At 50.8% G+C, this 21,515-nt stretch overlaps 10 protein-coding genes across 10 annotated transcripts; 6 read left to right on the forward strand and 4 right to left on the reverse strand.

The window, feature by feature from the left end:
- Positions 1 to 8: 8 nt before the first annotated feature.
- N7443_010442 (ChAPs family protein) lies at positions 9 to 2,489 on the forward strand (the record flags this gene model as incomplete). Its single annotated transcript, XM_056890498.1, has 7 exons — positions 9 to 31; positions 166 to 295; positions 364 to 488; positions 543 to 823; positions 883 to 1,841; positions 1,897 to 2,271; positions 2,322 to 2,489. The coding sequence occupies 7 exons, from the start codon at positions 9 to 11 to the stop codon at positions 2,487 to 2,489; spliced, it is 2,061 nt and encodes a 686-aa protein (XP_056736989.1).
- A 583-nt stretch (positions 2,490 to 3,072) lies between these two features.
- Positions 3,073 to 3,750, reverse strand: N7443_010443 (uncharacterized protein; the record flags this gene model as incomplete). Its single annotated transcript, XM_056890499.1, has 3 exons — positions 3,073 to 3,299; positions 3,356 to 3,462; positions 3,671 to 3,750. 3 exons carry the CDS (start codon positions 3,748 to 3,750, stop codon positions 3,073 to 3,075), a joined length of 414 nt encoding a protein of 137 aa, XP_056736990.1.
- A 433-nt stretch (positions 3,751 to 4,183) lies between these two features.
- On the reverse strand, positions 4,184 to 6,319 carry N7443_010444 (putative C6 transcription factor; the record flags this gene model as incomplete). Its single annotated transcript, XM_056890500.1, has 4 exons — positions 4,184 to 4,815; positions 4,866 to 5,950; positions 6,030 to 6,162; positions 6,211 to 6,319. The coding sequence occupies 4 exons, from the start codon at positions 6,317 to 6,319 to the stop codon at positions 4,184 to 4,186; spliced, it is 1,959 nt and encodes a 652-aa protein (XP_056736991.1).
- A 546-nt stretch (positions 6,320 to 6,865) lies between these two features.
- On the forward strand, positions 6,866 to 7,819 carry N7443_010445 (SDR family oxidoreductase; the record flags this gene model as incomplete). The annotated part of the gene is made up of 1 exon (XM_056890501.1): positions 6,866 to 7,819. The coding sequence occupies one exon, from the start codon at positions 6,866 to 6,868 to the stop codon at positions 7,817 to 7,819; it is 954 nt and encodes a 317-aa protein (XP_056736992.1).
- Positions 7,820 to 8,442: 623 nt separating this feature from the next.
- Positions 8,443 to 11,138, reverse strand: N7443_010446 (uncharacterized protein; the record flags this gene model as incomplete). Its single annotated transcript, XM_056890502.1, has 6 exons — positions 8,443 to 8,762; positions 8,817 to 8,877; positions 8,928 to 9,452; positions 9,504 to 9,631; positions 9,681 to 10,734; positions 10,791 to 11,138. 6 exons carry the CDS (start codon positions 11,136 to 11,138, stop codon positions 8,443 to 8,445), a joined length of 2,436 nt encoding a protein of 811 aa, XP_056736993.1.
- Positions 11,139 to 12,010: 872 nt separating this feature from the next.
- Positions 12,011 to 13,185, forward strand: N7443_010447 (putative RTA1 domain protein; the record flags this gene model as incomplete). Its single annotated transcript, XM_056890503.1, has 4 exons — positions 12,011 to 12,032; positions 12,082 to 12,181; positions 12,240 to 12,389; positions 12,447 to 13,185. 4 exons carry the CDS (start codon positions 12,011 to 12,013, stop codon positions 13,183 to 13,185), a joined length of 1,011 nt encoding a protein of 336 aa, XP_056736994.1.
- Positions 13,186 to 13,323: 138 nt separating this feature from the next.
- Positions 13,324 to 15,023, reverse strand: N7443_010448 (uncharacterized protein; the record flags this gene model as incomplete). Its single annotated transcript, XM_056890504.1, has 4 exons — positions 13,324 to 14,230; positions 14,282 to 14,611; positions 14,661 to 14,756; positions 14,818 to 15,023. 4 exons carry the CDS (start codon positions 15,021 to 15,023, stop codon positions 13,324 to 13,326), a joined length of 1,539 nt encoding a protein of 512 aa, XP_056736995.1.
- Positions 15,024 to 16,437: 1,414 nt separating this feature from the next.
- On the forward strand, positions 16,438 to 17,502 carry sec11 (signal peptidase complex catalytic subunit SEC11; the record flags this gene model as incomplete). Its single annotated transcript, XM_056890505.1, has 5 exons — positions 16,438 to 16,591; positions 16,635 to 17,067; positions 17,146 to 17,182; positions 17,250 to 17,351; positions 17,404 to 17,502. 5 exons carry the CDS (start codon positions 16,438 to 16,440, stop codon positions 17,500 to 17,502), a joined length of 825 nt encoding a protein of 274 aa, XP_056736996.1.
- A 438-nt stretch (positions 17,503 to 17,940) lies between these two features.
- On the forward strand, positions 17,941 to 18,614 carry N7443_010450 (putative ubiquitin conjugating enzyme (UbcB); the record flags this gene model as incomplete). The annotated part of the gene is made up of 3 exons (XM_056890506.1): positions 17,941 to 17,967; positions 18,034 to 18,150; positions 18,294 to 18,614. The coding sequence occupies 3 exons, from the start codon at positions 17,941 to 17,943 to the stop codon at positions 18,612 to 18,614; spliced, it is 465 nt and encodes a 154-aa protein (XP_056736997.1).
- A 739-nt stretch (positions 18,615 to 19,353) lies between these two features.
- On the forward strand, positions 19,354 to 21,131 carry N7443_010451 (cytochrome P450; the record flags this gene model as incomplete). The annotated part of the gene is made up of 5 exons (XM_056890507.1): positions 19,354 to 19,662; positions 19,712 to 19,952; positions 20,003 to 20,121; positions 20,169 to 20,969; positions 21,033 to 21,131. 5 exons carry the CDS (start codon positions 19,354 to 19,356, stop codon positions 21,129 to 21,131), a joined length of 1,569 nt encoding a protein of 522 aa, XP_056736998.1.
- Between the last annotated feature and the right edge of the window lie 384 nt (positions 21,132 to 21,515).

Consider the following 21,515-nt stretch of genomic DNA (forward strand, 5'->3'; position numbering starts at 1 on the left):
CAGGCGCCATGGTTGCGCCAGCTGTTCCTGAGTATGTGTGCTCCTGAACCCCCCGGTTTACGTGTTCCCCGGAAGTGCATGCGCATGTCCATTGCCCGTTTACAGCGGTGTCTACAATTGCGCAACTGACAAGAGACATGGATTGACATTCGAGGATTTATATAGGATTCATGAGGAGGAGGATATCTTCGTTGCAGTCGATGCGCGAACAGAGTCGCTGCAAAGCTTGCGGGAATTGGGCCCCCCGGACCTGGTATATTTGGTGAAACAACCCAAGGCCAATTCAACCCGTCAGGTACGCCAATATGTCCCCCTCAATCTTGGTGCGCGCTTGCAATTAATGATTGAAAACTCTCCTTGCAGACCGGTGTGTACCACCATGTTACCGGAATCGATGCCTCCTCATCCGCCAGCCTAGCCGCATACGTTAACACCCTCACTTTCTCTCCCCTCGATAAGACACACAAAGTGGTATCAGGAATCTACTGGTAAGGATTAGAAAGTTAAGATGCTCTGCAATTCTCTCACTGACGACCGTGCAGCTGCTATAATGCTTTCTCCCACCTGGACATGCGAGTTGAAGTCAAGATCCCCGGAAGCTTGGAAAGCTACTGCATTGACGAGCGCGGTGACAAACGCGTGGCAACCGAGGCGCTCTGGCTGGAAACTTTCTTGTGCGCCGTCTTAAGAGCCTACTTGTACGCCGATGATGGAAGCGGAGATTCAATCAAGAAGATCGTCGGAGTCCGACGCTTCAACCCGGTCACCAACACAGAAATGGAGCACAAGTTCTTGGATGCTGCGGAGAAGCTCTTCTTCCTCGGTATGTCTCATCTTGTCGCCCTCTACTTGGTTTCGGTTTCATTTCTAACAATTCCCCAGGACGCCAGCTCAGCTCAGACCCGGAAACACAAGTCCCCAACACCGTTAGCAACCACCTGACATCAGGTATCCTGAAATACATCTACACAACCGGCCGTTATACTTCTGGTATCAACTTGTTCGAAAAACTGCGCACACGCGATGTGGAAGTATCCTCCCTGCTGGCTCGGGTACAATTGATGGCCGATGAGGAGGTACAGGCGGTGCGATTGCTGTATGATGCCTTGCAGGATGTTCCAATGGACTACGCTCTGCTTGATTGCCAAGCGGCCTTCTGTAAGGACAAGGGCGAGGGCGAGATGGCACTTGAGTGTGCCAAACGGGCCGTGACCGCAGCTCCTAGCGAGTTCAGTACCTGGGCTCGGTTGGCGGAGGTATATGTTGGCATGGAGCAATGGGACCTTGCGCTTCTGACCCTCAACTCCTGCCCCATGTTCACATACCAGGACAAGGATACCCCGCGCATGCCGCAACCCTCTCGCATCATGCTTCCTATCCTCTCGGAAAGCATACTCGATGAAATCGATGAGGGTCAGCCTAAGCAGGGAGACCCTCACGACTATGTTCACCCTTCTTTACGAAAGCTGCACGCCGCCAGCTACCAAGGCACATTTTTGAAAGCTTACAACTTGCTAGCAAAGATTGCTGGAGCCATCGGCTGGGACCAGCTTCTGAAGGTCCGTAGCGAGGTTTTTGTCATGGAAGAGGAGTACCGCGTCGAGCGCCAGCATGTTCCTAAGCCCGCGCAGTCGCTCGGGGCGGAAATCAATGGAGATGGAGTCGAGGACGAAGATGAAGACGAAGACGAGGAAGACACCGGCTCTGTCACAGGCCCCGCGCCCGCAGCGGCCTCCGAGCCTGCTGCCAACGGTGCCGGTGACGAAGCTAATGCAGAGAACTCCATCGAGCGCCCTGAGCAAACAATGGCCTCCGAAGTTGTGAAATCGGGTAGCGATGTCGTAAGTTGCTCCTGTTATAGTCATGCCATGACTGATTTATTGACTATTCAAAAAGCCCGACCCGAACCATACTGCATACACGCAGTTCCGGAATAAGCGCCTGTGTGAGCGCTGGCTGGACAACCTTTTCATGGTACTCTACGAGGACCTCCGTATCTACACGATTTGGCGCACTGAAATGGCCCAGTTCCGCCAGCAAGCCATGGAATACAAGAAGTCTGCCAGTGAGTGGGAGATTCTCGGCGAGCTCGCAGAGCGTTTGGGTCACTTCGACGAGGGTATCGAAGCATATCAGAATTGCTTGTCAATTCGCTTCTCACCCAAGGCTATGCGCGGAGTTTTGAAGCTGTATGAGAAGAGGAACGACACACGAGGTATGCTGGGCGCATTGATTCGTCTGATCGCATGGCAGTATCGCTGGTACTCCGAGGTAAGAATCGAACACCCAAATAGATGATCTGCAATACTAATTGTCTCAAGTTCTCTCCCGAACTCTTGTACCTGGTGCGCAAGCTGATCGAGGACGAGGGTGCTGTCAAGGTGCGGAGTATCGTCCAGGCGACCAACCTGCCCCAAGCTGTTCTGGATCTCACACATCAATACTGCCAACTCTGTGCTACCTTCCGCAGCAGCGGCAGTGATACTTGAGTCCAGGTCTAGGAAGCTGGATGTGGCAGTCTGCCTGGATTGCGAGGTAGAGCGATGCCGACAGAGCTAATGACCATTTCCGATTGATGAGACTTATCATCTCTATAATTTTCTTGTTACTCAAATTGTTACTATTAGTAACATAGGCTAGAAGGTATATACTAGGTGTTATCAGTTTGTTTCAATGCTTTTATTGTCGTAAACGGGGAAGTGACAGTGGTTGTAAGGGTACGATGCCATCACATGACAAGAATAGGCAAAGTCTCAACGCGACTTAGAAAAAGCCCTAAGTGCCCAAGTGGATATCGACGTTGGATGTAGACCCCAAATGCCCTAGAAAGCAAACATAGACCTCATAAAAAGATTCAAATGGGCCTGCTCAAGAGAACATAGCTACACTGGGAGGGCGCGTTACAAGTCTACAAATTGGAACCGTGAAAGTAAGAGAACTAGCCAGGTCTAAGTCCTAATTGTACCTCCATAACTCTGACTAAACCATGTGTATCAGAGACGAAGACTAGACGGAATCATACAGCCATCTCGTTCCAGAATGGGTTTCAACATGAGCCAAATGGTCTCGACTTTACTCCTCATCCGCAGCATCAACCTCAGGGAGATCCGATTCCTTAGGAACATCACCTCCCTTGGCCTTAGCCGCAGCCGCCGCAGGACCGCTAGTCTCAGTCGTATCTTCAGCATCTTCCTCGTCCTCTTCAACATCGTCGCCATTAGCGCCGTTCTCCTTCTCCTTAGCCTCCTCCTCCTCATCGGCGACAGGGGCGGTCTTTTGCTTCTTGGCCTTGGGAGGGGCTGGAGTATAAAACAGTCAATAAACGTTTCAATGCACATTGATGGAAGAAACGCACCTTCTTCGACTTCTTCCTCTTCTTCCTCGTCTTCGTCATCCTCGTCACCCTCCTCTTCTTCGCCCTCGTCGCTCACATCTGAGAGTTCAGGCTCGGAGTCGTCGTATCTAAATAATGCGCGGTCAAATTAGCAGGTTTTTCTCCACGGTAGGGGATGCTTTTTGCGTGGGATTGAAGGCGTAGGATGATGCGATCAATGCGCGACCATCCGGGGGTAAGCAAAGTGAAGCGAAGGAGCCGGCGCAAACCTCGGCAGGTGCGCGCCGGGCTAATTGAGTCGAGTCCTTGGGGTAGAGGGGAACTGGGCGAGCTTACTCTTCTTCTTCTTCGCTGTCGTCGCTAGGGAGAGCCTGGAGCTCCTCCTCGGCGTCTTGCTTTCTCTTGCGAGTGGACATGATGGATTATGTATGAGGTATTTAAATCAATTCGGGTAGTAGAGGTGCGGAGGGAGAGGGAAGAGGGAAGCGGGAAGAGGAAGAAGGGGTAAGTGTAAGTGTAAGTGTAAGTGTCAGTGTAAGACCGGAGGATGAAATCCCAGCCTGGATAAAAGGATAGGGTTCCAGGGTTCCGGAGCTCCAAAGGGGGAACCAAGGGAGAGGGGAACGCGGAGGGTGACGACATTGGGGGTGATAGCTTACACTACCATTTTGTGGAGACGGGGTGCGTGGCCATGTGTGCGGGAAGTGCGTGCCTCCCCTTCTTACTGAGGACTATCTTACGATTTATGAACATGAACATTCCTTATTTCCCGCTCTGACCTCCCTGGGTTCCTGGGTTCCTGGGTTCTTTCAGCTGGAGTCTGCATCTGCGCTTCTTTCACCCCCCGGCTTACTGTGCCAAGAATTCGAAATTGGCCATGCTGGGGTCTAACAGGTTCTCGTCGAGTCCGAATCCATACGTCCCGACCATGTCGTAGATCAGATCGGGGGGCGGGAAGCCCTGTGCCATCGCATTCGCACCCCCGGGCACTTCCACGGCGCCGCCATTGCTAGTGCCGACCTGCCATGCAGTCTCCCAGGAGTCGAATCGCTCGAGCATCTTGCCCAGCCCACGTGCAATGTGCCGTGTCAAGTGCCGTTCTCCTGCAGAGACACAGTTCATAAGCTCAATCACGCGCTCAACCAGTCGCCGCACTTGGCGCGCGTTGATACTTAAATAGGCCGAGTTCCAGTTTATCGCGACCTTGAGCAGGAACACTGCGGAAAAGGTCACCATGGTGTGGGTGAAAATGGGGACCCCGACGATCGCGTCTCGGATGTCGGGTTCCTCGAGCACCATATTTAGACAGGCCATTGCAGATGAAATGGCGATATTGGCGGATTCCCTGCGATCCATTGAAAATACGGGAGTGTTCGACGGTGAAAGACCTCGGAGCGAGAGCGAGTTCAGCTGGAATTTAGCAAAATGATAGTGCAGCACCACTCCCTTGGAAGGATAAGTTCGCACGTACGAACTGTCGCCTGCAATTGTTTAGGGTTCTTGTTCCTCGTGTCGGTCAGAGGAGACTTACCGGATCGGGGCTGCCAGAGCAACCGCCACTGATCCACAGCAACATTATATACCCTCAATTGACCAAAGTCCTCTTCGGTCATTGGCTGTTCAGTATCGCTGCCAAAAGTCCGATACGCCTCGGTCAAAATCATGAACAAAGCAACCTGGGCCAGCAGGCGTATGTCGCCCGGAACCACCATTGGAAATTCAAGAAATGTCTCGTAATTTCGGATAGCCACGTCCTCATGGATGACAGGTGGCCGCCCGTAAGCTATACTAAAGTGATGATCACAGACATACAGCAAGTACCAAAGCTGTGCGCGCTCGTACTGATCTGTATTGCCGCGAGTCAAGCGCTGATAACTTTGGTGCAGGCCCATTTCTGTCGCAATGCGCACTGCGTGTCCAGAAAGTTTCCAGCTCAGCTCTGACAGCCAGAACGCGCCAACGCAGAGACCACGGATATCATCAAGGGTGTGGGCCCGCGTAAGCGCCATACTAGACACCAACGACACATACTCGTTATAGCATCGATTCAATGTATCGGTGCGGTTAGGAATGTGAAGCGCCGCAACAGTCAAAACCGCGGCAGATAGAAGGGTTGATGCGCGACGGACCGAGGTCAGATCTCGGTGGACTAGAATGATCCCGCCCCAAAGCAGCTGGTTCATGGTGCGACTGAAGTAAGCAAAGAGCTCTTCCGCCTCGTGGAGTGAGATGAGACCCCTCGTAATAAAGTCTTCTTCCAGTAGGGTCTTCTTGGGTGCCTCGATATGGTTATTCCGTAAATTGCGCAACTTGGTAACCTCGTATAGACTGCGCATGGGTGCCGGGACCAATTCCGGGTCTTGGAGATCGGGTTCCGGAGATGGTTCCCTAGTGACATCCATTACTACCCCTGGTTCCTCATGAGGAGTTGCATGGGTTTGCGAATGCGACGCATCAATGGATGTTCGGTGGCCATGGTGTGAGGCAGCCGGACTGGGTCCATTGCGACTGTCTCCGGCCGAGTAGGTTGACAGGTCAGGGAGTCCTGCTTGTTGCAATAGTTGCGATACCGCGGTCTGCAATTGCTGCATCGTGGCTGTCGCCTGAGACTTCCATCTATTCGGGAATTGAATTAGCTCATGGTCCTTTGCGACAGTTCGGGGTGTTCCCCGGAGCGCGGGGTCGGCAAGCGTACATTCCGTCGTCGTCGACAAACTTTTGCGAAAAGTCATTCACGACGCATTTGATACCACTGCGAAGACATTTTGTGCAATTGATTTCACCGGATCGGAATTCGCAGCGAATCTTATGGCGTTTGCACTCGGCACCTGTCTAGGGTCAGCCAATGCGCCGATGTGGGGAAGGTGAACACTCACATGCGCGAGCCTTGGAGATCTTGGGCGCCGGTTTTGAATCCGCATTGCCCTTGGGCGAGTCCAGACCAGCTTCCGTCGAGGAGCGCTTGAGTGGGGTCGACGCATCCATGAAGGAATTCGGTGATGCTCCGGGGGAGGTTAGGGGCGAAGTCGTTGGTGGGGGAAAAGTCGGGGGAGGCCGAGGGTGGATTCGCGGTGTGCTCTCAATTCCCTGGGCTCCACGCTTGACAATCCGCCTCTGTGGACTTGCCTTGTGAATTCGGATCTGTTGTTGAATGCTAGTCTCTTTCTAGCTAGGTTTCTACCCTCTACCCTTACTGGGCCAGTCGACTAGAATCCGTTCCTGTTCCTGACATGAATCCCTACATAAAATACAACTTCCAAGGGTAAATCGGCAGTTCGCCGACATTGACATAAAAAATGTTACGCATAATCTACTTCAGAAACCCTGGGCTGTACTAGTTGGGCGAGGCTATTGCAATAGATCTAGGTCCACCAGGGGAGAGCAACCGGCCCAAGTCCGGTGCGGAGGGTTGATAGCGGATCGCCTCGGACTTGTTGCGAATGCGGAGAGACCAAGGAAGCTCCAATGCGCTCATAAACCCACGACTGGGCCAATTCCTGTTCAACCAACTACTCATTATTTTCTATCATCATGCACATTCTCATCACCGGTGCCGCCGGTTTTATCGGCCAACTACTTGCCAAAGAGCTCTTAAATGACTCAGAATACCGCATTACTTTGACCGATATCCACCAACCTCCGATTCCCCAGGGCGTTCGTTACCCCCAGAATGCAACTGCAGTGAAGGCCGATCTTCTTGCGAGTGCCAGAGATGTCGTTGACTCTTCCCTTGATGCCGTCTACGCCTTCCACGGTATCATGTCCTCTGGCTCTGAGGCCAATTTCGATCTGGGCATGAGCGTGAACGTTGACGCTACGCGCAACCTGCTCGAGGCGCTACGACACACCTGCCCCGGAGTGCGGGTTATTTACGCATCCAGCCAGGCTGTCTACGGTCAACCATTGCCCGAGGTCGTGACCGATAGCGTCATCCCGACACCCGAGTCCTCGTACGGCGCCGAGAAGATCATCTGTGAGACTCTCGTCAACGAGTATACCCGTCGCAAGTTCATCACTGGATTCACTCTTCGCTTCCCAACTATCTCGGTCCGCCCGGGTGCACCCACTGCCGCTGCTTCATCGTTCCTCTCGGGTATGATCCGCGAACCTCTGGATGGCAAGGAGTGTGTCATTCCCATTGAAGACCGCTCGTTCAAGTCGTGGCTTTGCTCGCCCAAGACTCTTGTTCACAATCTTCTCGTTACTCTCCGTCTCTCCGGAGACTCTGTTCCCCCGCATATCCGCCAGATTAACGTTCCTGGTATCTGTGTAACTGTCCAGGGAATGATGGATGCGCTTGAGAAGGTTGCTGGTAAGGATAAGCTGGCTCTGCTCCAGGAGAAAGAAGACCCTGCTTTGGTACCTATTCTCAAGTCATGGCCCACGCAGTTTGATAATACCCAAGCCATCTCACTAGGCATGAAGCGTGACGAGTCTTTTGAACAGACGGTGCTAGACTACAAGGTGCAGTTGGAGAGCTCATGATCACGTTTATAGACCCAGAGTTAGACATTCACTTCGTGAATATGCATTTCTTATACCGGTCCCCATTTTCGCAACTCGAGCTGGTGTAGACTATTGTATGATTTATTCGCAAAAATTGAAGATGTTCGAAGGGAGATCGCAGGAGAGTAGAGGTGTGCTGAAGTGAATCGATGGTCGGGGAGCCACGTGAGAAGGCTGAAGATGAGAAGAAGAGAGTGGAGGAAGGGAAGAGAGGCGGACATTTATAGTAGGGGTTGGGGCAGGCCTCAGGCTGGTGAACTCCTGGAAGAAGCCTCTTATATTTCCTCATTGGGACGAGGCCGTATGTGCTCATGAGCAGATTTCCATCCCTAGGCTCTACGGCTAGGGCTACCTTGGCTACCCTAGCTGCCTACATCGGTAGAAAGCGTTTTTGTGATTAGTCCGATGTCATTCAAACTGCGACGAAGCGAAATTATCTCCAAAAAATAAAATAAGAATGTAAATATCAATCAATCAGAATCATCAAATGTGAACACAGAACGCCTCAGCCACTATCCTTGTATCCTTGCCCATGGTATATCAGTTTGCAAGCACGAAACAAAACGTATCATAAAAGTCATGATAAAAGAAGCATTAAATGTTTAGATCTCGCTCTCGGGAGCCAGATCAAACTTCCTCGTCGGAAGTTTCCTGGGGTTCTTGCTAGGCGAGGAAGATGGCGAAGCAGGTGTGAACATGCTGTCCGTGAGGTTCAACTGGTTCATGCGTTGCAAGGCATTCTCGATGTCACTCTCTCGACCCAGGAGGTTGGATGATGCAGGATTCTTCGATCGAGGCTTGCGGGTTGGTGAGTGAGAACTCATTTCGCGCTCGAGAGTAGCAAGACGACGCCGCAGCTGCTCATTTTCGCGTTCGAGCTCTTCCATTCTTTGGTCGGACGTTGGCTCGGGATCTTCAAAGACTGGTACAATGGTTAGTTATACATGGAGAAACAGCTGGAACACTTTGAACTTACTGTTGAATCCTCGAGAGACCAGCTCAATCTTCTTATCAATATGTTCATCATTACGGCCAGACTAGAAATGGTCAGTAAACACAAAGAGAAGCGGCAAGGTGAGGTAGTGACCTGTTCATCCCAGGCCTTTTGCCATCGTTTCCGCTCCTCTTCCATCATCTCATCCATCTCAGCCCAACACTCTTCGCGGACCTCTTGTTCAATCATCACGCATCGGTCTTCAGCGACCGAAAGCCTGATCTCCACCTCAGATCGCATAATTTCTTCCTCAGCAAGTCTCACAGCCAGACCGTGGCAATCTTTAGTGAGTCTTGTGATCTCCATAGCAGCACGCTCCAACTCTTCAGCCTGGGCAAAGTTGGGCGACGTGCATCCACTAGCGGATCTGTCCTTGCCGGAGACGGCGGACAGGATAGACTCGGTGACTGATGGAACACGAGGAACGGTCACTTCGCGGGCCAATGCAGAATAGCGCAGGATCTGAGAGGTGGCATTGAAGTCACCCAGAGGATCGGCTGTCACGACCATGATAGCCTTCTGCGGGTGAAGGCCTCGGGACATTTGATTGGATGAAGGGAAAGAGTTGGAGAACAGAAGCTCCGTCAATTTACACTGGCGGAAGGGGACGAGTGCAGTCTGTTGGTTTTTAGCTATTGCTGCTGAGCTCAAGAAATGATTTGAGCATACCTTGATTCCATCTTGCAAGTTGCTCTGCATTTGAAGACATTGCCCCAAGTACATCAGACTCTCGTTGATTTTACCAGCCTCCGCGAGGGTGGCGCCCGCAGTCTTCGCGGTTCTCGCTCGTTCAGAGCCTAGTCATGTCAGTATCATGGGCAACTCCATTCGTAACCCTACACTTACCAGCTAAGTCGACAACTGTGAGGGTGTTTCCAACCCAGTTGGCCTCCCCGTAACGTTTGCCGTGTGTCATTTTCTTGACCTCGAGACAGAAGAAACCATGGCTTCGAGAGCTGACACTATTGGCCCCAGTGCCGGTAACCTTTCGCTCGGTCAGGCCAACGTCGAGAATAGCCAATGCTTCCTCGTATGAGCTGCAGGCGATCTTTCTGAGTCCCGCGACAAGTTTGCGGTCAGGTGATCCTTCTGTAGGCTTGAACAACAAAGGACGACGTCGATCTTTCTGTTGGTTGTTTCCACGGGACATGGCACTTCCCTGGCCAGGGACAATGGAGGGAGTCAAAAGGTCAAAGATTCGATCGTTGTAGACCTCGTACATGGAAACCAAAACCACATAGTCAGAGTTCTCGTTCAAGTCCACAGCCAGATGGCTCACATCGGGCATTCGAGGCGCGGCAATAGGTCGTTCACGCTGCTGGCGGCGGGGGAATACCAATGCAGGGGTTGGTTCCTGAAAGACATAGAGTCGTGATTTAGCTAAACGGCTCTCATTTGGACTGGAACGGGTAAAGGGAATGGGATTAAAGGGTCCTGGATTTATCCTTCCAAGCTGCTCAGTCGATTGTTGGCCATGGCCGGATCGATCCTTGCGAATGGGGCTGGGTAGTGGGGCTGCCTTTTGAGGGCTTCCAGTGTATATTTGTAGTCTTGGGGGACCAGTTCCAGGAGTGGGTGGTCGCGTGCGCGGCGATCTTTGGGGGCTATTCAGGGAATGAGGGATTCGTACCGTTAGTGGCGTGTTTGCGCGACCAGGACTCATGGGAGTTGCGGCTCTGGAGTTGCGGCCTCCATTGGGATCGCCGTAGACGGCTTCCAGGAATATCTGGGCAGAGAATAATTGAGCCTCGGAGGCATCTGACGCAGACAGAGAGGCAAGCATCATAGGGCTGATGCTACCGTCCTCGGTCTTCACGGTAGGTTCCAGCGATCGGAAGATGACATCGAGGGCCATTTGGGTAAGACCCCGCTGGGACTTGGATCCTAGGATGGTGTGGCTCTGTATTGCCTCGCCACATTAGTTTCGCTCGGTGATCGAGATGGCGGCATACTGACCTTTCCACTGCCTGTAACTCCCAGTGTAGCAACCAATCCATCCCGGTTTTCTTTCAAGACTCCCCTCACCAAAGACTCCATCCCGGTGTCATGGAAGACATCCAATTGCGAGGCATTTTCCTCGAAGACCTTTGTGAAGCCAAATCTCTCGATTGCGCGCTTTCGAGAGTCGCTAGGGGGTTGTAGTGTGATGTGTGTTGGGACCGGCGCGACGATCTCGCCGTCATCTTGAGATGTTTCTGGCGGCTCGACCGTGAGGAACCGTTCGTTTTCATCGTGTTGCACAAAAGGAGGGCGCAGGCGAAGGTATACCTGGAACAGCGAAGATTGGGGCTGTTTAGACGACATGACGATAGTGTCTTGAAGAAAGGCTCCAGCGCAAATTGGTGGTGGAGGTCAGAGATCAAAAGTCGAACCCCCAGTGCAAACATGTCCACAGATCCCCATTGCACCGTCCCGATGTGGTAAGGCGCTATGTTGTCGGGGCAACTAGATCGTTTATATAGATTCTAGATCGATCGCACCCTCAAACTAGATCTTATCCACCTTGATGGTCTCCATTATGGAGCTTGTTATGGAAGTCGTCTTTTTTTGATTTTCTCATGGCAATATCTGACTAGCTTGTATTGCTTCTGGAAGCATGGTGATTATGGCCCATGTGCTCAGCCACGGGAGAACCCGCTCTCGCCCATGGGTAGCGATACGAGACTTGCCTCTTTGAGAGTCTCGTAACTCAGCCATCGCCAGGTCAGCCCCATAATTATCATAGGCTTTATTGTTGCCAAGGACAAGTCACGCACGAGTAGCCTCAGCCCGAAAGCATTTTCGGCCCATCACAGTCCCGCGGATCGGCGCTTGGGTTGAGAATGACCTCGTATTTGGGCGAGCCAAAACCCCGCGCCCGTTAAGTAGGCTGAACCTTCGTGGGTCATTTCCAGATCCGGCTTTGTAATTCGTTCAACTTGTTCATTTGGCTCGCCGCTAGTTTCGTGGTTTATGACCCAAACGGGTAACTCGTTTTCGCTTGTCATTGAGGCCGTTCGATCCATATGATAGGGCTGAATGGCCACCTTCAATCCTCATATAAAGTCCCCTGATTTCCGAGCATGAAGGCAGGTTAAATAAAGCGACAGTCTTTGCGACATTGCTGTATTCAATTAAATCCCCAAATCTCTCACCTACTTAATTTTTGTCAGGAGCGTGAGCTAAAAACCTTCAACATGATTGAAGAACGGTCATATCGTACGTCCTATACGATCTCTCAATATACTATTCTCTGACAATCCAAAAGAGCCAGGGAGCCTCTGGTTCTATGCACCGAATAAGGGTGCTCCGATAGCCTTCGCCATCCTCTTCGCCATCTCGGGTGCAGTTCACTTCTATCAGACCTTGTACGTCTATTCTTGCCAGCAGAAAGGCACCCAGGATTCAAATCTAACGCCCATGTAGCCGCTACAAGTCATGGAAAGTGACTGGCCTGCTGCCATGGTCGGCGCTTCTATTCACGGCCGGATTTGTCATGCGCACCCTTGGAGCCTTCGGCCAATGGGGTAATATTGGTGTTTATATCGCGAGCACTGTTCTACTTCTGGCTGCACCGTGAGATGTATTCTTCCCAGTTATTGAGTGGCCTTGTTGACATTTCTTGCCCGCTAGCCCTGTCTATGAGACATCAAATTACTTTATTCTCGGTCGCATGCTCTATTATATCCCATATCACTCACCCATTCACCCTGGTCGTGTGTTTACAACCTTCATTGCCTTAGCTGTGGCTATCGAAGCTATCACCGCCAATGGAGCTGTTCGAGTCGCAAGTGCTGATTCCACAGTGAGTGAACAAAACACCGGCAAAGCACTGCTCAAGGCGGCACTCATCATGCAGATTGCCTTGATGGTGGGCTTTGTGGCACTCGCTGGACGATTCCACTTCAACTGCTCGAAGGGGGGTGTTCTGAACAAGAAGATCAAGCGCACTCTGATCGTTCTTTACACTAGCTGCACTCTCATCATCGTTCGAACCATTTATCGCACCGTCGAGTATTTCACCGCAGCGAGCCTGAACGCCTACACCGATATTCAGCACATTAGTCCCGTTCTCAAGCAAGAATGGTTCTTCTGGTTTTTTGAGGCGGTCTTCATGTATAGCAATACCACTCTGCTCAATGTGTTTCATCCTATGCAGGTGCTTCCGCGCTCAAACAAGGTATATTTGGCCACAGATGGTGTGACTGAAATTGAGGGTCCGGGTTACGATGACCCTCGGCCCAAACTTGTTACTATCATTGATCCTTTTGATATTTACGGTTTGATTACGAAACGCGGCAAGAAGGAGAAGTATTGGGAGCCGGGGGCTACTCAGCATGTCACGCAGTCTCACACCGCACAAGACATATAAGAGTCAAGCTTTTGGATTACCTGGTTATCTTTATGCTACTTTTCCGAATAAGGGAATGTCTGGATAATGTATCGGGTATCATTGGGATATCATATTGACTATAAATCTCTTCTGATTAGATATATACTATTAAATACACTACAAATCACTATCATCCTTCCCCATTTCACTTTGGATCTCCCAACTGTACGCAGCGAACCGACTGCGCCGTCTGATCCGCTCCCCGTAGCACAGAAACAGAGGCGGAACGATGCAAAAGACAGTCGCCACGCCCGCCAGAATTGACATGGCGAAATTTGAGCCCAGCCCATGGAACATCTGTTTTGTGAAAAGCGGGAATACTCCGGAAAGCAACCCTCTGAAAAATCCTACCGCAGCAGTGGCGCTAGCTGAATAGCTGAGATAGCTATCAGAGATGTATCCGTAGAGAACGGTGTCAATTTCGGTCAACGAGAAGCCAACGAAGATGAGTGATACTGTTGGGACAATCCATGGAATACTGGGGCTCTGTATCAGTGGAGGAATCGTCCAGCCAAACCACCAAAGGGAAATAGCCAATATCGGGGCGCCAATTCCTAGACCCACGAGCTTGTCTTCAGGTCGAATAGGAAGACCCTTGCGTCGTCGCTTGTTGATAATTTGGGAGTCAAGCATGCGAGTGAATGCACTGAGGCAAGTACCAAGGCCAATTGCCAGGAACATGAGAGATGCTTGGGGCCGTGTGAACCCCATTGACTGGTAAACGATGGGCATGGCTTCAGTGAACATGTAAATGAGAGACATGACGACTGAAATGATCATCGAAATGGTGAACACAATAGGCTCGCCGCAGAAGAGCTGCGCAGGACGGAACAAGTGTTCCTTCATGAAAGTGCGCATGGTCGGCATATGGTCGTGGTTAAGCGCAGGAGGAATGCCCTCGATCTGGCGTCGCAGCACTTCGACCTCGGCAGTTAAGAGCAAGGACGATCGAGATTCGCGAATAAAGACAAGTAGGCCGGTAATTATTCCCATAACGATGGCATAGATGTAGAATACCCATCGCCTAAGCATTTGTTAGCCGGGGCTTTCCATGAAAAGAGCCATTTGAACTCACCAGTTGAGGTATGCAACGATGTGGCTGCTCATTATCGGGCCCACAATCAACCCAATGTTCGATGCCACAGTCCACCAGTAGATCGCCCATACTCGCGCCTGAGAGTTGAACAAGTCCTCGATACTTCCGCCCACAATATTCCCCGGTACTGCGGAAACAAGACCCGCAATTACTCGCATGACGATCGCGACAGGGAGGGAATTCACAGTGCCAATGACGATACAGCAGGCACAACTCAGAGCACTGCTAATAATATATAATTTCTTGCGGCCGAATGACTCTGTCCATGGAGGGAACACAATTGTGCCCACACATTGCCCTAGAAGAAATCTAGTACATTGTTAGAGAGTCCTTAGTAGCAGAGAAAGAGCCGCCTCACAGTGTCACAAAGCAAAATGTTGCAAAGGTATGTCCAACTTTGTATTCATGTCTGGCTTGTGATGCTGCAGCCGCACCAGCAGTGCTACTAGCAGTTCTGTAAACTCAGTTAGCAATCATCTTCACGACATCCAAGTATCGCAAGGGGCCGGTCATACATGACAAGATCCAGTAAACAGATAAGTGCAGTATCATATATTTTTCGGTTCGTAGGCCAGTTTCTCGGGTGCCTGGGGTTATCGCGCAGCCATCGTACGAACTTCGTGTCCGGCGTCAATTCAAGATAGTGGTCGCGCAAATGTTCCTGCATCTGCTCCTGCAGATAAAACCTGGGCTCGTCCGTGATATCAAGGGGAGACTTCATCTTGCGCGGTGGGAGATATTCTCATAATGCGAGCTAGTTGAATATCAATGAAAGCTTGCTCGTCCCAGACAAACAATCAGAGATTTGACGAGGCAACAACCTGTGTGACATGTGCGATGAGTATAAATCAATTTCTAGGAAGAGATTGAGAGGGAGAGCAACTGATCCCGAAGAATGGTAGCCCCCTGCAAGCCCCACTCTGGAATCTATGTCTAGATGAGCGTCACTCAGACAACCCTACCTTGAACTGTAGATCTTAACATAAGAGAAGCTTTTGAAACAAACTGAACACAGATTTCTCTTTATTATCCTTGGCCACCTCATAAATAGATAGTTGATTGATCAATTCGTATATAAGTCACATCTGCAGATTATTCTTCAACCCCAGCCTCGGGGATTTCCATCACAGGGATGTAGCATTCTTGGAGTAACCAGGGGACCCACACTTCAAGTGCTTGGCCGATCCAGAAGACGATCGATTACTTGCTTTCTTAGCCGACCAGTATATGATTTTAAGTTGGAATTGATCGATTCGAAGGAATTTATGCCGATGCTCATCAGTTTCTGCTGGTCACGTTGAGGCTTTAATCTTATCCCTACAGCTTGTGGCTTTGTCGCATTTGGCCAGAGAGCCTAGACCCTAGTGATCCAATCAGTACAATGTCGGTTGTGGTAGATTAAACCGATCATATAGCATATAGTAGATAGCAACGATAAATGCCACGGTTGACCAGACTTTTGAAGAGAGTACATAGGATCCATGGCCGTAGGTACTTGTCATGATCTGGCTTGTACACAGTGGAATTTCAAACCACTTTACGGTTTAGAGCTTGGGAGAAATTGCAAGAAAATCTGCTGTTCAATTCAGAGTCCAAGTGGTTAGGGGGAAGGCCATTGAGGTGGCCCCTGGGAGGTCCCCCCATACCTCCCAGGAGGTCAGGTGGTTAATTATGCAAAGGTGGACGGCCTGTTACGAAGGAAGCCTGATCCCACGATCACCAAATAACGGCACTTGAGCATGTCTGTACATCTAAGATGTACTGACGGGGGCAAGGCAGGGTACCAGTCAAAAGGGTCCGGAGTGCTGTACGGCCGGGAGTGGCCTTCAAGGCGGGTACAAGATTCTATCTTTTGTACGTCTTCCTAAAATGTGCTAGGCTCAATAATACTAATGAAATGAAATGAAAGAGAGTTGAGGCTGCTTTTTGCTTGTTATGGGGATGGTCAGGCGATTGCGAGGTCTGTCGTGACTGAAGAACTTGATTGAGTTCGAACTCGTCAGGTTTGCGATAACCTTGGCTACACACTCATTTCGTCTAGAATGATATTTCCTGATTCAATTTCGGTAACGGATCCCAATAGCTACCTTGGAGACTTCATTCTCGCAAATGTTCTCTAGTAATTTACAATACAAATGTATCATCCACCCTCTAGTTCATCAGATCTATACCGTGTTGACGCCCAGGGCGGTGAGGTCTCCACCGGCGCAGATGCGGATCGGCGAGGCCACCTCTCCGCAGTCTTCAGCTCGGCCAAAACAAACTTGACCAGCCGGCTGGTTCTCGACTGTGAGCTACATTGCCTGGATCTGCTCGCACTCTATAACTGCAGCTTTACCATCTCGATCCTCCCTCCGGATCGATCCAACTCCGGCGCGTCGCCGTGTCGAGCCTCGCCCTACCATCCGCATCTACAAACTGCCCATTATGCTCTCATCACTCTCTTCCAGCCTCACAAATGCGCGGCAGTCAATTGCCCAGGCGCTGAACTTTGCCCTGGTTCTCTCCACGGCTTTCATGCTATGGAAGGGTCTCTCCGTTGCGTCGGCTTCCAGCTCACCGATCGTGGTCGTACTGTCCGGATCGATGGAGCCGGCCTTCCAGCGTGGTGACCTGCTCTTCCTCTGGAACCGAAGCCCGCGTGCAGAAGTTGGTGAGATTGTGGTTTACAATGTTCGCGGCAAGGACATCCCGATCGTGCACCGAGTGGTGCGAACCTACCCTGAGGTTGACGGCAAGGCCAAGAAGGTGAAGGAGATTACAGTGTAAGTGTTGGGCGCTAGCTGGATGCTCTTCGGAGTACTCTAACCTTGATTTTTGCTGAAATTGTACGGTTTATCTAGTAATTCGACACCCAACTCGCACATGCTCCTGACCAAGGTACGTTGACAGCCATGCCTTGTGCTTTCTCGAACGCGCGGACTAACACAGTGATCCTTTGTTCTAGGGCGACAACAATCTTGCCGATGATACGGAGCTGTATGCTCGAGGCCAAGACCACCTCAACCGTGAGGAGGACATTGTGGGCAGTGTGCGAGGATACGTTCCGGTAGGTTCTATCGCCTCTTGCTCTCTTCTTGCAGTGGACTAAACATTCGCAGATGGTGGGATATGTTACTATTATGCTCAGTGAGCACCCTTGGCTTAAAACCGTTCTTCTCGGTATCATGGGATTGATGGTCATGCTCCAGAGGGAGTAATTGGTATGACAGAAGCTCGATTAACTAGCTCGCATTGTCAAATAAAAATCTTTCCAACATCTATGAGTCAATCAAGACAACAAAACTTGTAACCAATACGAAAACTGTGTTTATCGGTCCGAATGGGAGAGTTTCAGCCGTAAAAGACTCCAAGTAAATAGCGAGCCCACGAGGCAGGCGACCTTGTGGGCCAAGACTGATTTGCCCGACTGACGTCTTCGCTCACCCCCACTTCAAGTCCTGGAGAGCTGCTAGCTTCCATATACCAGGCCACCTTCTTTTGAAATCGTGCACCGATCTCTCGTTCCTCGGTGCCTTGCCTCAAACTCTCGCTCGACCTACCCCTTACATCTCCTATCGCTTTTGCATCTCATCGCAACCTCCGCTGTCGCCCCGCATCTCCGTCACGCGCCCGGCGAGATAATCAGACCTGACAAGATGGGCAGCCAGAAGCGCATAGCCAAGGTATGATATTTTCCAGGGCCTATCCTCTGTTGACGCCAACTTTCTGACCTTGAGTCTTCTTGACAGGAGCTCGCTGAGCTCGTTGAATCGCCCCCTGCGGGCATCAGCGTCGAATTGGTCGATGAGTCAAACCTTTACGAGTGGAAGGTGCATATGGAGGGCCCTGAAGGATCACCGTATCAGGTACGCAAATTTATCCACATGCTGCACCGCTTTTATTGTGATGACGCCCCTTGTTGCCTCCAAACACAATGCGCCGCGCCCGTCGCCCCCTTTGTCTCTCCCTGCATGAACCCATATTTTAACTTCCATTTGCAACCGAACAGGGCGGAGACTTCATATTGAAACTGTCGCTACCTACCGAATACCCATTCAAGCCTCCCACCGTCTCCTTCGCTACCAAAATCTACCATCCAAATGTCACAAACGACGAGAAAGGTAGCATGTGCCTGGGAATGCTGCGCGCAGACGAATGGAAGCCCAGCTCCAAGATCAATGCTGTTCTTCAGTTCGCTCGCCAACTTCTGGCCGAGCCCATGCCCGACGATGCCATTGAGGGGAGGATCGCTGAGCAATACAGAAATGACCGGGTGCGCTATGACGAGGTTGCACGTGAGTGGACTCGAAAGCACGCAATCCCTAAATAGGCCTGCCTGCTGTTGAGTAGCTCTTTCGTTATGTGTCTATGACTTTGATCTTGCGAATCTTCCGTGGGGGTGTTCCTGTGTCATGGCCTGGGTCGGGAAATAGAAGTGCATGGGCCCGTTCTAGTCGGTGGCATTTGAACATACAAAAGAAGCATTAAATTCCATGTTGCTAATATTGAATATGTTGTCTTTCTCATTTGGATAACTCTTCGTTGTTTGCTGCTCAGGCGGGGCATTTCCGTAGAATGGCGGAATTAGAACGAAGGCTGAGGGGTGATATAATCCGCTTCTGGTCGCTGGTAGATAATGAGCCACAGTCGAATAGGTGCCAAGATGAGGATCCTAACCCAGCCATATGCCAGTCCTGAGAGAATCGGGAGACGTTGGTGATTTCACTACTTTCCAAATTCGAAGACAACGCGGCAGTTCCCAACCTATTGACCCAACTCTTATCCCGAAGAAGACCAAGGACCAAGAAAATATAACCCCAGCCTCAATGTGTAGACCTGGGGTGCGTGCTCAGACTATAATGCCGTTAGCGGAATGATACCTCGATTATGTCACTGCTTCCCCGCATATGACCCCACGGGGATGGACCTCCAGCGGATTTGGTTGGCCATAGCCTCTTGGACATGTATGCCTCGGGAGTTAAAGCCATGGAGTGCCGGTGTATAAAGGAAAGGAAAAGGCCAGAAAATATGAAAACATGCTAACATTAACTTTCGCAAAGGTCTTTATCATGGCTATCATTTCAGACTCGGTAGCTTTCCTAGTACAACATACACCAAGTATTCTTCTTCTTGTGGTAGTAGCTCATTTCACCCGCAACTACTTTACACCAGGAGTATCATCCGTGCCTGGTCCTTTTTTTGCCAAGCTATCCAATCTCTGGAGGTTCATCGATGTGGCCCATGGCCATGCTGAGGTCACTCACCAAACACTCCATCAAAAGTATGGTGACTATGTCCGATTGGGTCCAAAGGTAGTGAGCGTGCGAGATTTGGACGCTCTCAAGATAATATATGGTATCAATAAAGGCTATAACAAGGTCAGACAGGGAATCTCACATTTCTTACCCAGTATTGACCTAAAAATAGACCGATTTCTACAGAGTCCAACAGCAACTTGCCAATGGCAAGCCGACACCTACATTATTCACTACAACAGATGAAGACTTTCATGCCTCGATCAAGCGGCCCATCTCGGCCGCGTACTCTATGAGCACCTTGACGGAGTTCGAGCCATTCGTTGACACGATAATTCACACGTTGTTCCGAAGGCTAGATGAGTTCGCTGCCCAGAGGAAAGTCTGTGATATCTCGGCCTGGTTACAGTACTGTTCGTTGAGCCCTGTGCTATAATGCGCCTCCCATACTGAATTCGAGTAGATGCCTTTGATGTGATTGGCGAATTGACATTCAGCAAGTCTCTTGGGTTCTTGGAGAAGGGAGGTGATGTAGATGGGATCATTACCGCACTCGAACATATGCTTGACTACTCCGGAAAGGTAGGTGTCTTTCTTCCGTTATCGTCGGCTTTACTGAAGAGTTTAAGATCGGTCAAATGCCATGGTTGGATTATTTGTTCATCAAAAATCCTCTGAGGCAACTTGTCCAAGGAGGGTCCACTGGAGCGGTGGCTCTCTTTGCGCGTGCCCGACTTGACGAGAGACTTCAACAAGCACCACCAGAGTCAAAAAGTGGCGGTGGGTCACCATCACCATTACACAAAGACTTTCTTGCTCGCTTCCTGGATGCAAAGCGAGATCACCCCAGTGTAGTCACCGATAATCAAATGTTCTCCTACACCGTGAGCAACATGAACGCGGGCTCTGACACAACAGCCATTTCCTTACGCGCGATCTTATACTATACTCTCAAGAACCCAAAAGTCTTGTCGAAAGTGAACCAAGAACTCAACATGGCCTACGAAGAAAACAGAATCACCCTACCCGTCTCCTGGAAGCAAAGCCAAGAGGAACTGCCGTACCTTGACGCCGTGATCAAGGAAGCCCTCCGTTTGCACCCGGCCGTGGGACTGCTTTTGGAGCGCGTCGTCCCCACTGGTGGTTTACAGCTGCCCAATGGTGGGCCCTTTTTACCAGCCGGGACAATCGTCGGTGCCAATCCCTGGATAGTCCACCGACATTCGCTTTTCGGAAAAGATGTCGACTCCTTTACTCCCGAAAGATGGCTGCAGGCGAAGACGGAGTCGGACACTGAGTTCAAGACACGCAAGCAGCAGATGCTCAGAGCTACTTTTACGTTTGGGGCTGGGCCGAGGACGTGTATAGGAAAGAACATTAGTCTTCTGGAGATTTACAAGTTGATCCCGTCCCTACTATTGACCTATAAGGTGAGTGGAATTGGCTCTCGTGTCTTCGTATTGAGAACTACACTCTGACCCACTGAGATTTAGATCGAGCTCGAGCACCCAGGACAAGAGTGGGAAACAACTAATGCATGGTTCGTGCGACAGAAAAACATGGACGTGAAACTGACCCGCGGCGATATATAGCGGAGGCACCAAACTTGGAAGGATCAACATAGTGCGCCTAGAGCCTCAAGGGCTCCCGGGCTTAGAGACTTATTTGCAACATCAGTGCCGTCCGCCTAGGTAATGCCAAGATATTTACATTAATTCAAATGAATTCAGTTCCAAGCTTGATTGTGTCGCCGAACAAAATCCTAGTCGCGTCGGGCAAAAAACAAGGCGGGAGCTGGAGCACGGACGGTCGCGAAATGAGATGCCCCTTCCAAGGCTCGGAAGAGGGCGGAAGCTGGAATGAGGGAATGGAGCAGAGTCGGGCGAGGCATAGCTAGTGGCAACGAAAATAGCAAGCTATCCGGCCAAGGCCCTAGAAGAGTCACCGAAGTTTGAGAATCCGGGGCAAATCCCTGT

This window comes from Penicillium atrosanguineum (assembly GCF_028827265.1).
Source record: "Penicillium atrosanguineum strain IBT 20685 chromosome Unknown utg000008l_segment0_segment0, whole genome shotgun sequence".
In the NCBI taxonomy this organism is placed as follows: domain Eukaryota; kingdom Fungi; phylum Ascomycota; class Eurotiomycetes; order Eurotiales; family Aspergillaceae; genus Penicillium; species Penicillium atrosanguineum.